Here is a 17328-nt window from a genome sequence, read left to right on the forward strand (position 1 = left end):
ACAAGTAGTACAAGATTTTTTATTTTTATTGTTTTTTAACACGGACAAATGGTGCAAAAATCTAATTGTGTATGTGCTTGTTTGTTCAAATACCACAACAGATCTAAACATTGGGTATAGCCACCAGAAAATGTCTTGTTGATATCTTACAGTAAAAGACTTAAAGTGCTTTTTTTATCCCTTGGATCTTGGCTTTATCCCTTTCCAACCTACAACCTGTCTAAAAGTTGTAAGTCTTCTGGTAGCTGAGCCAAGAGAAATCTCAATCATTCCTAGTCAGCAGAGAAGGAGAGCATAGGTATATGTTTGGAGGTAACATAGTCACAGGCTAGTTACTGCTAACTAACATGCCAGTTAACATTTGTAGTTAAAAAAAAGTTAAAAACCTAATGGAAGTCCAAACTGTCTGCAAGCTTCTCCTGACAGTACGGTGATTTGTCCACTGTGCAACGTTAAGTCTCTTGGTTATGACACAATCGTTAGCCTATTTTTACAAAAATGTCTGCTACAGAGCCATAATGTGAGCTAAAAGGTAATGGAGCGTTTCATACATTGTCATGTTTCTTTAGCAATGAACAACAGACAAATAGAGTCTTTGAACACTTCAGATGTAAAATGTATTCACTGTTAAAGTGGTGCCAAAATGAATGGGAGTGAATGGTAGAGCATGTTAACATACAGTAAGGGCAGCCACACTGAGCCACTAGCTTAACTGTAGACTTCCTGTTAATACTACGACCAGTTGATGTAAATCTCAGATATTCGAATATCTACATAGCTTTAAAGAAAAAGCGGCAATGAAATATAAGGATTGATAAAGCATTCATTCAAATAACCTTCAGCTCAAAATTTTGCACACAGGCACGCTAATCACATTCTTGCAAGCAAGAATTCAAGCTTGAAAAAGATTGGACCGTAGAAACTGTTTACCTATGAAAGTTGGACTGTATGTATGTTCTATCAGTGAGAATTAAGATGCCCTTGAGAGCTGCTTTGAGTGAGGGTACCTGGTATGTAGTGCAAAGGAGAGGCTGCAGCTTGTAGAGCTCTGTCTCTTTTAAACAAGCACAGACACTCGTATAAATAATTCAACGTGGAAGCAGTGTGTGACTATCCACTTGGGCAGACTATTTGATAATTTTATTGGGTGTCAAAAGGCTAAGTCTGATTTCATACGGATATTCTCCTGTAAGCCGGTGGGAAGATCAAGTATGTATCTGTGAGGCCAAGGTTCAGTTCTTTGAAGGAGGTAAAGCCTTTCATATTAGGTGATCTCACTCTGATTTACAAATGATTCAATCCCAAAATCGGCTTAAAGGGCTTTCACCATACTTTGGGCTTATTCCTAGAGGTAATGCATCCTTCTGTTGCACCTGGGTTCTCACACTAAGGCATGTGAGCTGCATTATAACATCATAAACAACCTTTACTATGTAATAGACATCTTGACCGTACATCATTACACCTGTTTCAAAGGAGACTCTGCAGATAAAGGGCTGGCCATGTATTATTCATATCTAAATTAACTATCCATATTGGACTCATACGTCATATATTAGCTTCTCATCACAAGCCTCTCCATTTTTTTCATTTGACGTCTTACAATCTTAAAACCACAATATCCAAACTTTCACAAACATCTGTTGTCATGGATCTTCATTACATTATGACAGAGAAGAGACGGAGCAAGTAACCTGGAGCAATGAATTATGAATAAAGAGGGGAATATATAATTTAGCGGGATTTTGTTGCATATTTTATGGTAATCATTTCCTTTCATTTATGAATCACAATTGCCTTACTGCAAAGCAGACATTAAATGCAGCAAAGAATCCCAATGCAGTGGGCTGCCAGATGAAGTTTTTTAAATGTTTAAAAACAGAACAAGTCATTTTTGTTTCTTTTTTGAGTTGATTTTAGAGATTTTCCTTTATGATGCCGGTTCACGAACTGTGTACTACCAGCGTGGTTGTAAATCAGTCTTGGTTACATTTCTGCGTTAAAGATGCTACACACAGTCAGTGATGGAGTACTCGACTCGGGCCCTGGACTTGGAATCGAGTCTGACTAATGTCACTATTATTTGGACTCGGGACTCGACTTGGACTCGCGCACTGATGACTTGGAGCCCAGGATTTATGAAATCAAACTTGAGCATTCACGAAATGGGACTCGGAAGATGAATGAAGTTTCTACTTTTATGTGTAATAGGTCATAAAAACTGGATATATTTTTGATATGTTACTGTTTGCGTTCAAAGATTTTACATCCACTGCTGGAAAAAGCACTGCTTAATGTTTAATTTGTGAAAGCAAAATTAAGGAGAAGACTTGGACTCAAATGCTGCCAATGGTGACTCAGGTTGGACTCAGACTCTTCTTTAGTGACTCAGACTCAAACTCAGATCATGGTGACCTCAGACTCTACTTTGAGGACTTGGATATGCTATCAAACTGGTAAAAGTGGCCAAATTGTGGGGTAAATGAGTAGTAAATCTCCATCATTAGAAGAAATGCTCATCTGATGACAGACTCAACAAAGAAGCTAGTAACACAGAATCTAGTCCCGTCCCATCTAGATTTTTGCACTATGATCTGGTCTAGTGAGTCAAAGCAAGAGCTTGTCAAGTTAGAGCTCACCCCCCCCCCCCATTTGCATTTATGTCATATCATAAACCATACGTGACCCTGCAGCTCCCATGTTCCTCTTTGGTTTAGTTTAAAAATAACACCAGGGCTACATTAGAAGAACAACCTGTGCTGATGACATGGCCCTTAGTGAGGTGCTGCCATCTCCTGTTAGCTAAGAGGTGATGCATGACCATAAATGTGTTTTATTGCTGTTTTAATGCACTTACATGCTCAGATGCATGTGTTTAGTTAAGGTGACACACCTGTGTTGTCACATCAAAATGGATTCATAGTCATTTAGAACTAATTTCTAATTTTTTTAACTGAATTCTGTGATGCTTTCCCAAAGCCTGTCTGACAGTGACATCAACAAGTTTACCATCATCCATAAATTATCATTATTATTATTATCCCTTTTTATTACTATATTCAAACAATGAATTGGAGTGTATCATTTAGGTTAGGGGATTTTCAGTTACAGTACTAATTTGCCTGAATATAAAAGAGATTCTCAGAGAATATACTGTATGCTCTAAATTGTACAAGCAAGAGACAACCCCTCAAATATTTTGATTCATGTATATCCATGGTGAAAAAGATAGATTTCTGGATTGTGGATCAAAGAACAAGATAGCATCCACACTGATCCTGATGGCAGCTCCCATGTGCTTCTTGGATGTGCTCTGGATGTGTGAGGCCATTGTGACCCAAGTGTGAAATTTACCAACTTGTACTTCCACATAGGAATGTATGTAACTATAACCACAGTTTTGGCCATGATTATGTACAGAATCTAGTGGTAAAATAGCGATACAGGTCCCATAATGGTTATTAGACATATTTTGAATCGTATGCCTTTCTGCATAATCTCTATCTGCTGGAAAACCTTAAGACTAAACTCCCAGCAGTATAACTAGTATATAAAAATGAAAGCAGTAATTTAAAAAAAAAACAAAAAAAACATTAAGAGTTAGTAGATAAGTAACTGAATTCATAAAATACAACAAAGGATACTATAAATAAAAGGAAAACCTAATATATATAAATAACGCTCAAAAATAAAATTCAATTTAAAGCCTATCTAAACAAAGACATACAGTAGGCCCTACATATTAATAAAATCAAGCATGCAAAAAAGAATAAGAAACAAGGAGTAGAATAAATTTAATGAAAGGCTTTATTGCCAAACTCTGCCCTCGTCCCCAAGGCCTTGCTTGGTCCATAAAACAGTTGTAAAAAATGATCTGCACCAAGAAAATAGAAAAAAAAAGTTATGTTTGGTCTTGGGCTTTTATGCAATTCAAATTTTATTTCAAACAATTTTTAACCCTCATGTTGACCTCAGGTCAAATTGACCCGTTTTCCTATATCAATGTTCTTTTTGACTATCCAATTGTAACTACCCAAAATAACATGATTGATTCCACACAACGCTCTTTGGCAAGTACAAATCTCTAGTTTCATTAATTCAATCACAAATTGAAGTGTTTTTGAGTAAAAGTTGACATATTCCAGTCTGTGATTATCCATCAACATCCATTCCTTTAATTTTAGTCTGAATAATTTCTAATTTCTGCTTTTCTAACTCAAACATTAGGTGTAATTTCCTATAAATGAGGTTTATTGACCCAACAATCAAAAAATAACTGTAAAACTAAAGTTAATAAGTTAGTTAGTGTCACATAGTGTTCAAAACCTCAAAAAAAGTGACAACCATTGAAAAAAAGCGTCAAAACTGTTGAAAAAGGGGCAAAATCTAAGAAAACATTGATAAAAAGCCTCGACAAAAGTGTTGATTTTAAATTTTTAAGGGAAGACACAAAGGTTAGTGTTATACTCACCAGAAACTCTGAACTTGCAAGCATTTGCTCTAACGTCTACCATGTGTAGGGGACATTAATGAATGTATTGATTCGTGTACAGGAGCACGATATTTCCTATTTTTCGTGGTGGTGATCACAAATTTTTAACTTATCTATTTCAATGGGAAGCATCTTTACTAGCGAGTTGTATTGAAAAGCCAAAAATCTTGCGTGAGGAATGGGCCAAATAACACAGGACTTTCACCCCAGACACCGGGGGTCGCGTCCTGTGTGTGGCAGTTCCTTTCTTGTTTTTCTTCTTCTAACCACATCCGCCCCGTTGTTGTCGCCATGTCCTGCGTGTGACGGGTCCTTTCCCCCGTTGCTCTTTTCCTAACCACAACCATTTAGTTGTTTTAGTGCGTCCTGCATGTGGCGGTCCATCCTATTGTTGTTGCCGGCGTGTGGCGTTTAAATTCCCCGTTGTTGCGTCCCCCAGAGACCGTGGATTGTGTCCCGGCGATTGTTGTTGTCACCGCGTTTCATTTCCCTGTTCTTTTGTCCCCCAGAGCAGCCCAATGTCATGGCAATTGTCTCCGTCCTGTGGCGTTTCAATTCCCGGTTGTTGCGTTCCCCGGATCAACTCCCGGCGGCTTTTGTTGTCCCCCAGAGCAGGCTGCTGCAGCCCAATTTCATGGCAGTTCATGGCAGCATGAACGGATCCATGATTCTTTGATTCACCATGGTAACAACCACAAACAAACTGGTCAGCGGAAATACTCACATGCCCATACAGCGAGTTTAAACATGTATTTAGTTAAAAAAAAGCATCACAGCGGCTGCTGCAAAAGAGAATTTTCGCGTGAGACACTTGCTCCTAGAGCAAATGCATAAGTTCCAATATAGTGTATTAATATCCTATTTAATCATAAGACTATTACTGGTGAAATGGTATTATTGGATTTTATTTACGTGCAATCCTGCAGGCGAAAAAGTTCTAGGCCTACTAATCTCATTCCGAGTCTGCAGCACCCTCATTAACATAATCTATTATTTCAGAGGGTTTACATCATTCATCTGCAATACTGTGGGAATCCTTTTTAATGTCTCTTACTGGTTAGTGTTCAGGGAACACTACAAAAACGTATAAAACATGTTTCAGAGCGAGTTTCTGACGGTGCTTAGCTACAGTGGCTTTAATTACATGCTCACCAATGTCACCAATGTTGTAAAGAAAACTGCAGTTTGCGAAAAAAACGTAATGTGAAACAAAGAATGTGCTGGGATGTAGAGCACGTCGACGATGGGTGACGTTGGTGATATGAGGACGGATAAGGTTATGTAAGGGCTATGTAGCCTAGGCTACATAACTGACAGACTGGGAATTTGGGAGGATTGTTATCTGAAAATGAAAATACATCTATAGTTGAGGCCTGAATATCCCGTCCCAAAATATGTTTAACTCCCTGCAAAGGGATACAGAAAATGCAATGTTTGGAACAAAAATGTTTTATGGTCTGCCTATCATAGTTGACAAAACACTGTTTTTTTTTCATGATGATACAGACTGAATTAATTAATGAGGAAATAAAAGAGTGCTGAGTCAGAGGGAGAGGGAGAAGACTGAAAGAAACAACAAAAAACCTGCTCCTGACCCCATAGTAACATCTAGTTCTAGCTGACTGCTAGAAATGGCACTAGGTGTAAACCGAGCCCTTTGAGAAAATGAAAGCTCAGATGGACTGATCTTGAATTGTGCCCCTTATGAGGTCATAAGGGGCCAGGTTCCAAAGAAATAGCAATAGACCATCTGGGGGAACGCATACTAATGTTTAAAAACCTCAAAGTGAAATTTTCATGCCATGGGACCTTTAAATGTCAAAGATCAGAGCACAGTAAAAAAACACACACAAAAAACAACACATATTCATTTGTTGAATGCAACATAAAAATGTTTCAGTTCTATGTCAATAGTTAAAGTTTCATCGCGGTTTATATCCAGCCAACAAACCTCCATTTGAACTGTGGAGAGCACGGATGTCCTTCATCTTTTTGTACATACAATGGCTTCAGAAAGCACTCAGTAAAGGTATATACTAATCAGGAAGGGGCCTATATTGGACTATTGCATATGCATGTCAAAGGGTACATTGTACATATAGCACAACCTGCGCCAATCATCCATGCCTCCATCATCCGCTTATCAGGTGTTGGGTCGCGGGGGAAGCACCTCCAGCAGGGGACCCCAAACTTCCCTTTCCCAAGCCACATTAACCAGCTTGGACTGGGGGATCCTGAGTAATCCCAGGCCAGGTTGGAGATACAATCCCTCCACCTAGTCCTGGGTATTCCTCAAGGTCTCCTCTCAGCAGGACGTACCTGGAACACCTCCCTGGGGTGGTGCCCAAGAGGCATCCATACCAGATGCCCGAACCACCTCAACTGGCTCCTTTCAACGTGAAGGGGCATAGCACTACTCCGAGCTCCTCACGGATGACTGAGCTTCTCACCCTATCACTAAGGGAGACGCCAGCCCCTTGCCTGAGGAAACCCATTTGGGCCGCTTTTACCCTGCACCAACACATTAGTGAAGTCTCTCTCGATGAGTGTCGGTCCAAGGAGAGAAGAACTGCAGCTGCACATCTTCACTCTAAAACATCACCATAGTAACAACAGAAAGCACCAGCTCGTTGTGCTACTAAGCACTGAAGTTAGAATCCTGTCTACAGGCACAGGAGATCCACGGCTGGAGGAGGATTCACCGGAACCTGAAGCACATTCAGGTTGGCTTCTGATTCAGAACAGTATTTATTGTGGTAGCCTACGTTAATGTCTCTGTCAGTTACGCTGCATTTCAAAACACTGGATGAAAAAATACGTAAACTGTGCTGTTCCGTTTTTTTGTTGAACTCAAAATAGTGAAAAGTGATGGGTTATCATCTGGTATTGCTAACAATGGCTAATCTGGCTAGTGCAAACCCCACTGTTATTCTGACTTGTTGTTCTGCAACATAGTCAACTCGGGTGTGACGTCATTCCCACAACCTGCTTCCATAGAGGGGCAGTAACAAGTTTTAAATCACTATACTTTTTACTTTTACTTGAGTGGATTTGTGAAGAAGAAAGTCTTACTCTGCTATATCAAGTTACAATGAGCTTGTTACTTTTCCTTTTACCTCTTTGGAATTCTACGCGTCATTGTATTCATCCCCCCGCGTACGCCTCGTATTAATTTTGCTACAAGCTAGCAATTAAACAACCATTGCTAAAACGTTTATGAAAAGACTGCTAGCTTAGCTAGCTATAAGCTAGCAATCAAACACAATAAAGGCTGTCAAATTGAATGGCGTTTTGAGCTAACGTTAGCGATCAATCAACCATTGCTAACTCGTTTTTGAAATGACTGCTAGCTTAGCTGCAAGCTAGCAATTAAACACAACAATGGCTGTCAGTTGAATGGCGTTTTGAGCTAACGTTAGCAATCAAACAATCATAGCCAGATAGCTACAACGTTTTTGAAATTATTCCCATCTTCTGTTATTGTTTAAAATGAGAAAAGTTTATTATTTAACGAATTTCACAAATGTCAGTAGAACAGTTATATCGTAAAGCGTTTAAATCTGAGCATGGGCAACTACCATCTGCACTCGCCCAGAGCCGGTCTGACTCGACTCTCATCGGGTATGACAAAAATCTGAATGGACCGTCGGCAATGCAGACACAGACGAGGTGTCCTTAGTAAAAGAAACAGCAGCTACATTTTGTCTGTTTGAATGCTTGTGTTAAAAAATAAATCAGACGTTACTCAACAATTACCGAGTACTTGAGTAGCTTTTTCACCACTCTTTTGGATTGCTACTTTTTACTTGAGTCATATTATTCTGACGTAACAGTACTTTTACTTGAGTAAAATGTTCGGCTACTCTACCCACCTCTGTCTGCTTCCCACCTCAGAGTTAAACTCTAAACCAAATCAACTAAATATGGTGACATGCATCCACAGAGCTACTGGAGAAAGTTGCAAATTGGGTTCATTGGTCTTTGCTGTGATCGCTGCTGGCAGTGTGAGAGCCATTTGTCTTAGTGATGGAAGAATTTCATCTGTCTCAGTTTGAATAGGGACCAGCACCTTCAAACACAGCGAGCGACTGGAGGGGGGTAAATAGTCAAACAATTAGTCACGTCCGCCCTGTGACACCCGGTAACCCCACAGAACCTTACACTAATGAGACTAGTGTAATAAATTCTGTCTAGCTGACAGAGGCAAGGTGCACTTATTAAAATGAAGAAATGAACAGGAGTGGAATCAAGGCTTGTAATGATTTCCCCCCCTTTCGCCTAAATCAACAAATTAATTCTTTTTAGCCTACTGTAGATAATTACAGAAAGTGACATTTAAACCTCATCTTTTCCCCATTGTTGACCGCTGTAGCAGAGAAGGAACACAAGGCAGGGGCTCATGTTGTAATTACCTCTTTGGAAAGAAAATGTATAGTTAAAATTAATCCACTTTCAGTTTGCTTTCCTGACCACTGCACAATTAGATCTTTTCTCCGGATAAATGTCCCTAATCATCAATGGCCCTGCATGTCTATACCTGTATGAGTTTGTGGGATCTCAGGGGAAATGCCCACAAAGCCTCTCATTTTAGGCAGTAAGCTAATTAAAGCAATGGAGCAGATGGTGCAGACTTGGTCCGAACATAATGAGCCGGCGAGTGGCGAGAAGAACCAGGACATGGCAGGACAGCTGCGAGGGCTTAGTGAGGTGACCAGAACCCAGGCATCTCCCAGGAGTGAAGAGTCACTCCATCCAAGAGAGTAGAGTTACAACTGCATGGAAACTTTTCAGGGGAAACTTTTTTCTTTTTAAAGAAGCAACTGCATCAGGCTTTGTTTACATCCTCCAAAACATGTGTTTGAAGAACAACTTTTACAGGAAGTGAATACTTGCCAACAGTTTTTTTTATCTTCCTTTCTCCCATCCTCAATCATTTCAATCTTGGCACGTGGTTTTTTTGGTAAACACCAATTCCTCAACACCTGTTGCCAACGTCCTGTCTGCCAACTTTAACCAACTGACACTGGCAAAAAAAAAAGAAAAAAAAACGACAGGAAATCTACTGTGAAATAAACAACTCCCATTACCAAAAGTGGGTGTTTTTTTTCCTGGATGAGAGGTAAGTTGCACACAACCACAAAAGCAGAAATTCCTAGAGGTGCAGAACTACTTCAGATATCTCACCTCGGGAGAGATGTTCCATGCTCCTATTGTGCCTCGTGTGAGGAAAAGGTCGAGGCCAGCGGAAGGTGACGTTCCCAGGCGTGAAGAGGTGAAGTTTGAGGATGTCAGACTGTACCTGGTGGAGAGGAAAATGGGCCGCAGCAGGAGAAGCTTTCTGACCCAGCTGGCTAGGTCAAAGGGCTTTATTGTGGAAGACGTCCTCAGGTTGGTTGTTGTTCACTGACTGAGCACGGCTCTGCGCCTAAAAGCTTTTCTGAATGTGAAGCTCAAGTGAGCACCCTAATGTATCCAGGAGTGTTTTCTGTGTTTTTCTTTTGGGGTCAGGTAGCAGCCACAACAGGGAGACCTTGTGTTCAAGGCCTTCATTGTAACTCTTATAATAGTAAAGTGGAAGGTTACAATGCTGATTAAAGGCCTGTTTGAGCATGGTTGAACTACCTTAGAGCTGGGTCAATAAATGCAACATACAGATGATTTTAACACTTAAATAAACATCAATTTATAGTCTGTGCAGGCAATCACAAAGATGTTAATAATTTTGAAAATGAACCTGCTGGCCGGATGTTTACAGTAAAGCTGCAGATATTAGTCGATTAATCCATGATTAGATCGAGAGAAAAGTAGTCGCTAAACTATTTAGACAATTCATTTTAATGCAAAAATAAAACACTGTTTTCAGCTTCTCGTATCATAAATAAACTGAAATCTTTGGTTTTTGGACTGACATGAGACATTAGACATTACCTTGGACTTTGAGAAACTGTGATGGAACATTATCAGTATTCTCTGACATTTGATGTACAGTACCAAACGATCAATCAAGAAAATAATAATTACTGCTAAATGACAGTGGGCACAACTTTAGCCACATGTGCAAAACTCAAACTGCAGTACCTGCACTACCAACAGTCACCTGAGCCAGAGTTAACATCAGCTGCAAACTTATTCCAAACAACACAACTCTTAACACACGTCTCAAAACAGACTCACATAACACACACTGTCACTCAGAACACACTGAGAGTAAAAACACGATAGCGTCAAACACCAATACAGAAAATAGTAACTTTTCATCTTTGCAGTTTGAACAATTGAAGTGACTTCACACTAATAGTTTCTCTAAAGTATATATATAGATTTGGTAATATACCAACTTTTAAGAAAGGTAAACAAGAAGGAATGAAAATCAGCTGTTTGCTTCAATATAGTATTTTATCTCTAGTATTCTATGGAATTACTGGAAAAAACTAAAAGTACATAACAGTAACATAGAATAGTGTGACTAATCCAGCCTCTCTCCAGTATTATGCAGCAAGTTGTCTTCATCACATTGGATGTCTGCATCATCTCTAAATACTAATGAATGTGGTGTTTCCATTGATTTCACCTCCATTACTTTATAAAACACAGTAAGAACACAGTTTTACTATAGTAAAGGTAGTGTTTTGCACAATCTTTCATAGCCGTGTATGTAACCCCAGACATATGACCTGGACATGTCTGTATCAGTACAGTGCATACTTGTTATTGTAATTCTTATTTGATGATTGTATCAAAAAAAGGCTTTCTGAGCTTTCTTTATGTAATTACCGTACATGTTCACTAACTAGCCTAAAAGAAGACACCTGCTTAGTCCTTCAGCTAAAATTACAATCAGCATTGTTTGATAAGCACCGGACTAAAATCTATTCTGCTTTGAGTGTGTGGTTAACAGTTGTGTGACAGCAGTGTGTTAGCATCTGAACAAAGTGCTGTAGATCCACAGTGTTGTACAGGTCGTGGTTAAGTGTGTAGAATTTTGAAAATTGTGTTCTAGCAATGAAAAGAAAAAAGAGTTTGGTCCACATGAACTGCTGCAGTGCAGATTATAGTTAGAGTTTTGCACATTTGACTTCAGTTGTGCCCACTGTCGTTTAGCAATCGAAAAGAACTGTAATCTTTAATGAAAACAAGTTTTAGCTCTAGTTTTAAGTTAAGACAGATCAGTCTGATCATTGTTTATACAAGAGCAGTTCTCCAGTGAGAGATTCAGTGCCAAATATGTGCAAATTTCTTAAAAATGTCTTTTTTTAAAGACATTCCGGTCCATTTAGGTAGTTTCAAAGCCACTATTGTCTAATGAATACTTAATTAGGAAGGGCAAGGGCATCCATCATGTCTCTGCTACACCTAGGTAGGGATAGATTTCCCCACTGAGCCATAACTCTCAGCTCCTACATAAATACATTAAGTAAGGGAATGGCATCACTAACCCAGCTACATGTTATTTAAAACTAAAAACATTTGAAGAAAAGTAACAGATCGAAGAAACTTTTTTCTAATGAGTTTGGTGAAAGTTTTTATTAAAGTCACACTTAAGGAGAGGTGTTTTGCGAGCTTGTTCCTCCGGATGATGAATCATGTATTGTGCGGTAATCATGAAAGCAGCATGCCTTCATTTTTTTCTGTCTCTGATTGAACGTATCTTTTAAATCCCAAACTGCGAACACAGCAGAAGTTCTCTGCTTGACATCGGCACGATTCAGAGGCAGGTTGCTTTGGGGCAGGTGATCCAGGTTATGCACGCTCCCTGTTCTTAGTGCTTTGTTTTGGGGGCTGGGCTGCCCAGGACAATGTGTGTGTGTGTTTGTGTGTGTGCTTCTGTCTTAGCAAGGAACAATTGGATCTTTTAAGATTCACAGTTAGGGTGGTTTTTCCAAATTGATTTCCCCTTAAGGTGAAAAACAGGTTGCAGTTGGCATGTGATTTAGGTTAATATAGGGTCCTCTCGGGTATAGTATAACCAAGACGGGTTTGTGTGTAGTGTTCAAGTGCGTGTCTAAGTGTGCCTGCCAGCCGTGCGCCAGCCTGGCCATGGCAGCATTCCCAGAAACACAGCTTGAGCGCTCCTACAGTTACACTTGGCTTGATACAATTGTTTGAAACCAACAACAGGAAGTAGAGCGTGCCTGCCTCAAACTGACATTATCTCTGCGAGCCAACACAACTGATATCAACTGCAGTTTGATAGAAACACTCCCCTTCTAGTCTTACACAAGTTATAGGCACACTGCTTCAGCATATGGTCAGATGCACATTCCTTTGTGCATAAAGGAATGTTTCTTCTCTCTCTCTCTCTCTCTCTCTCTCTCTCTCTCTCTCTCTCTCACACACACACACACGCAGGTTTGTCTCACTATCTTCGTGGGGACCAGTCATTGACATAATGCATTCCCTAGCCCCTTACCCTAACCTTAACCATCAAACCTAAATGCCTAACCTTATCCCTTACCCTTACCCTAATCATAACTTAATTCTAACCCTGATCCTAAAACCAAGTCTTATTCCTCAAACAGCCCTTTAAAGTTGTGGGGACCAGCATTTTGTCCCCACAAAGCTGTCAGGACCCCATAAGTATACTGTATTCCCGGTTTTTGGTCCCCACAAATGTAGTTAAACAAAGCACACACACACACACACACACACACACACAGTCTTCCCATGGCCTATTTTCAAGTTGGACGCACATGAACATGGATTCAAATATTGACATGTCTGTCCTGGCTGATTGATGAGCAGCAGTGCATGCTCTTTCACATCTGAATGAGGCAAAGTTAGTTTAAAGTTGGATGTTTGACAGAGGTTCACTCCAGATCCAACAGCGTCTTCTTCTTCGTCTTACCCAGATTCATCCCGTTTTGGCTACGGTACGTCTTGTCCCCTTTCGTTACTCCTGTCAGGCTTTCTGTTCCCACGTGGCACTTATGCAGTTTACAATGGTAACAGTGGCGGATTTACCACTCAATTTTAAAACAATGGGGCATTGATTTTTAGAGGAAAGAGCAGGTTTCTCATTTAAAGGCAGCCGCTTTTGATTTGGTGGCCTAAATAAAGCTGTCACAAGCAGATTCTGTCAGCTGTAGCTAACTGTCTTAAGCTGATAGTTTTAAAACCAGAACTAAAAATGTCGGCATCTCACAGACACACAGACACATGTGGAGAATACAAAGAAGCTAGTCTTACTATGACAAGGTGTTATGTAAGATCAGACATTTTCACTTTAACACAACCTTGTTTGATTAGCTAACATGTAAACCCTGAACAGGGCTTTCATTGTAACATAACCTGTAAAACCACAAAATAGTGTACTCTAAAATGTCATTGGACTTTCCTTACAGCATTAGGTTAATACTAATCTTAGTCCACAGCTTACACTTTTGCTGTTGAACTTTTGGTTTCAAGGGTTAGTAAATGTATGGCTCTAACCACACACAGCTTCCACATGTGGAGGAATCTGAATATTGACAGGCATGCCTCGTTAAGTTGAGCTGTGATTGGACCAATCACTGTTCGGGGGGAGGGGTTTATAGCGATAATTTAAGGCAATTTTATTTTGATATTTGTTAATTATGAATTATTTACTATGTACAAGGATCATTCATATCTCACTGAAGAGATGGGAGCAGCTGTAAATGCAAACAGATGAAGCCTTGCCATGGTGTACAAGTCTGTTGTGGACATACTGTGTCTTTGATCCGCCTGTTGGTTTTCACTGGAAGGAATAGGTGCTGATATGAGACAACTGAAGAGTGTTCTCCCCATTAAAGCCCATTGACTTTAGCCTGTCCTTGTGTCTGGGCTCAGAGTCCCACTGATTCTGGGAAGCACAATCTGGTGCTGGGCTTGCATCCCCGCTCATTTGCATGTCGATCTGCCGTTGCAAATTCTGCATGGCTATGCACAAGATAAGGATCCAAATTCAGGGGCTGGATTATATCGAGGTAAACACAGCATGAGGAGAGAGCTTTTTTTTTGTTCCTTGATCTTAATCTTCTTCCAACATAACAGCTTGTGATTTGAGAAGGAAATCAGCCCCCAGAGCCAAATCTCTATTACTGGGGTTAGACAACTGTTCATGGCGAGTGAATTTAAGCTCTTGGAGATAATAGCTGTGTCTCTCTGATACCTCAAATGTGTCTGCTTGAGAGGCTCTTTGTGCTGGGATTTTTTTTGACACATAAACATGGACCACCGGTGGCCAGAGTGGTATGCCGAGCAGAGGATTAGTTTTGCCAGTGATTTGGCCAATTAAGCCCCAGCCTGAGCCCTGCTGGGTTATCCTTTAAAGAGTCTTTCCAATGATTTACCCTGGCCAGGAGAGAGGAAGAGGAGGAGTGTGACGATGGTAATTATCTATGGCTGAGCGCCCTGATTGGGTATGGTAGTTAGACTCTGTGGTAGAAGCAGAAGGGAGGAAGCCGTGATAAAAGGTCTCCTGAAAAGGTCTCGGCGGAGCAAGGGAAGTCACTGGTTGAATGAGTTCAGCTATCAAACAGTGGAGGTAGGCACTTGAGGGCCTGTGGTGATTGTTGTTCACCCAGTGTTGATCCCTAAACAGCTCTTGTAAGACCACTATGCTGAGATATGAGCTGCATTTCAAAAGCATGGTTTAAACCTCTGGACTCTCTACATGTAAAGGCTGCTGAGACCAAAGCAGGAAAGTTATTTTTGTTGGATCAAGCAGTGAAGGAAATCTTTGAGTCAAACAGTTCAAGGTATCTTGGGAATCCTAATCCATAAACACGGTACCATAAAGGTTTTTTTGGTATATTTTTTTGCATTATGGGTTGTCTCGCATTGCCAGACCTTACTCAACAGTGCTGCAGAGTAAGGTCTGTCCCCTCCACACACACACTCCTGGATAGGAGAACGCTCTGGGTTGTTTGCATTTTCATGATCATCATCATGATTGCATGATCATCTTGGTTCCGGTCGCAAAGATGGTGGATCTGCAAGAAAAGTCTTTGGAAGGAACTTGAAAACACCACATACAACATTATATGAAGTGAACTGTTCACACAATACAGTAACATGAGCCAAACTTAGCACAAAAAGTAAGGAAATTTGTGTTTGAAGATTATTTCTCTGTGGTAACAATGCTTTCAAGCAATAGAATTTATACTGTTGAAAAGCTTGTTTAGATCATGCATTTGTGGGATGAGCAGCAGAGCTGAGTATGTAGGCTATGAAGGATTTGCCAAATTTTCTCAACCAATGCCAAACAGCTTATTCTGAAATCGACTTGTTTGATGTTTGGTGGACTGGATGATTGGAGTTTGAAGAAACAAGACACTGTCCGACATTGTCAACTTAACAATTTATTCATTTCATGAACAGAAGCCTCAAAGCCTGTGGAAGAACCGTACACAGCCACATCAGCCTGGCACCTCCTCCTCATGCTGGTCACCAGCCTGGTCACACACCGCTGTGGGATGGGATCCCATTCTTCAACCAGCAAGTCGCAAGTCAGCTAACGTGGTTGTGTTGGTCACTCTGGCAACAGCAGGCCTCAAGTGTTTAATGGGGTTGAGGTCAGGACTGCTGGCAGGCCGTTGCATCTTCTCCACTCCCACATTCTGGAGGTAGACTCTGATAAACCCCGCCCTGTGGGGGTTAGCGTTAATCATCTTGGAGGATTGGTCCCAGACTGTGGAGATATTAGATGGCCACTAGTTGCAGAATCAGGCACCTGATTGTCAGCACCTGGGGGTACCAGAAGCTTAAAACAAGAGTCAATAGCAACAGCAAAGAGAAGCTGTTTTGCATTGATAGAGACAATTTGACAGATTTTTTATAGGCGCAACCCACATACTTAGCTCTACTGCTAATACCAAAAAAACATGTTCCACAGCATTTTTAAAGAAACTAAACAGGCTTTCCAATGGTGTCCGATTTATTACCAAAAAGCCTTGATACCATAGAGAACTAATCTACCAAACACAAATTCCTAAGTTTTTGTGCTATGTTTTTTAGCTGTATACATGGTTAAACCTAATTTGCTCTTACCAGTCTATAAACCGTATGTATCGTTTTCAACCCGCCAAATGGTCCCAAAACGTCCCAGTTAGAGAGTAAATGCTGTAGACATATTCTTTGTAAATCTTTACAATCATTCACTGAAAAGACCAGCAGGCCTGCCTTGTTGCACCATCCAAATATTCTTCAAAACATTTTCAGCATGCAGCTTGCTGGCTCCAAGTTTTTTGTTTTCTGGCGATTATCCAGTGAACAAACATTATTATACAACATTATGAGAAATATATTCACTTAAAGGTCATCAAACAAATAGTTTTGGTCAATCAACTTATTGGATGATACATTAACATTGTTAAACTAAAATAGTTTTCTTTCACATGAAGTGTTTTTTTTCATATTTATAATGCATTGCTATTGTTATCTACCTTATTCTTAGCCCCCAATGATGCCTTGAGCAAATCGCGGTCTGGACTGGTACTGGTATACTAATCCTCTTTCATAGAGCCAGTGGGAAATGAAAAACACCACATGGAATGTAATAAAACCACAAAGTGAACAATAAACCTTCTGACAGCTTCTTTTTCCTTCTCCCTCTACAGCGATGAAGTCACTCATGTGGTGTCTGAGGACAGCCACGCTTCGTCCCTGTGGAAGTGGCTAAGGGAGCGTGCCCCGAGGAATCTACAAAACGTGAATGTGTTAGCCATCAGCTGGTTCACTGACAGCATGAGAGAGGGGAAACCTGTTTCTGTGGAGACCAGACACCTCATTGAGGTGTGTGTGTGTGTGTGTGTCTCACAAACCAGACAGAAAACTCAAGATAGACATAGAATAAGCCCTAAATGGCACTATGAACC

The 17328-nt window shown here is 40.4% G+C and overlaps 1 protein-coding gene across 1 annotated transcript in view; it reads left to right on the top strand.

The window, feature by feature from the left end:
- The first annotated feature begins 9643 nt into the window (after nt 1-9643).
- dntt (deoxynucleotidyltransferase, terminal) overlaps nt 9644-17328 on the top strand; it is a 105338-nt gene continuing 97653 nt past the window's right edge. The window contains exons 1-2 of the mRNA XM_034899267.1: nt 9644-9880; nt 17071-17245. Of these exons, the coding sequence (XP_034755158.1) occupies nt 9687-9880; nt 17071-17245 (369 nt within the window). The 5' untranslated portion in view covers nt 9644-9686. The remainder of the gene's footprint in view (nt 9881-17070; nt 17246-17328) is intronic.

This window comes from Etheostoma cragini, chromosome 17 (assembly GCF_013103735.1).
Source record: "Etheostoma cragini isolate CJK2018 chromosome 17, CSU_Ecrag_1.0, whole genome shotgun sequence".
NCBI classification, from domain to species: domain Eukaryota; kingdom Metazoa; phylum Chordata; class Actinopteri; order Perciformes; family Percidae; genus Etheostoma; species Etheostoma cragini.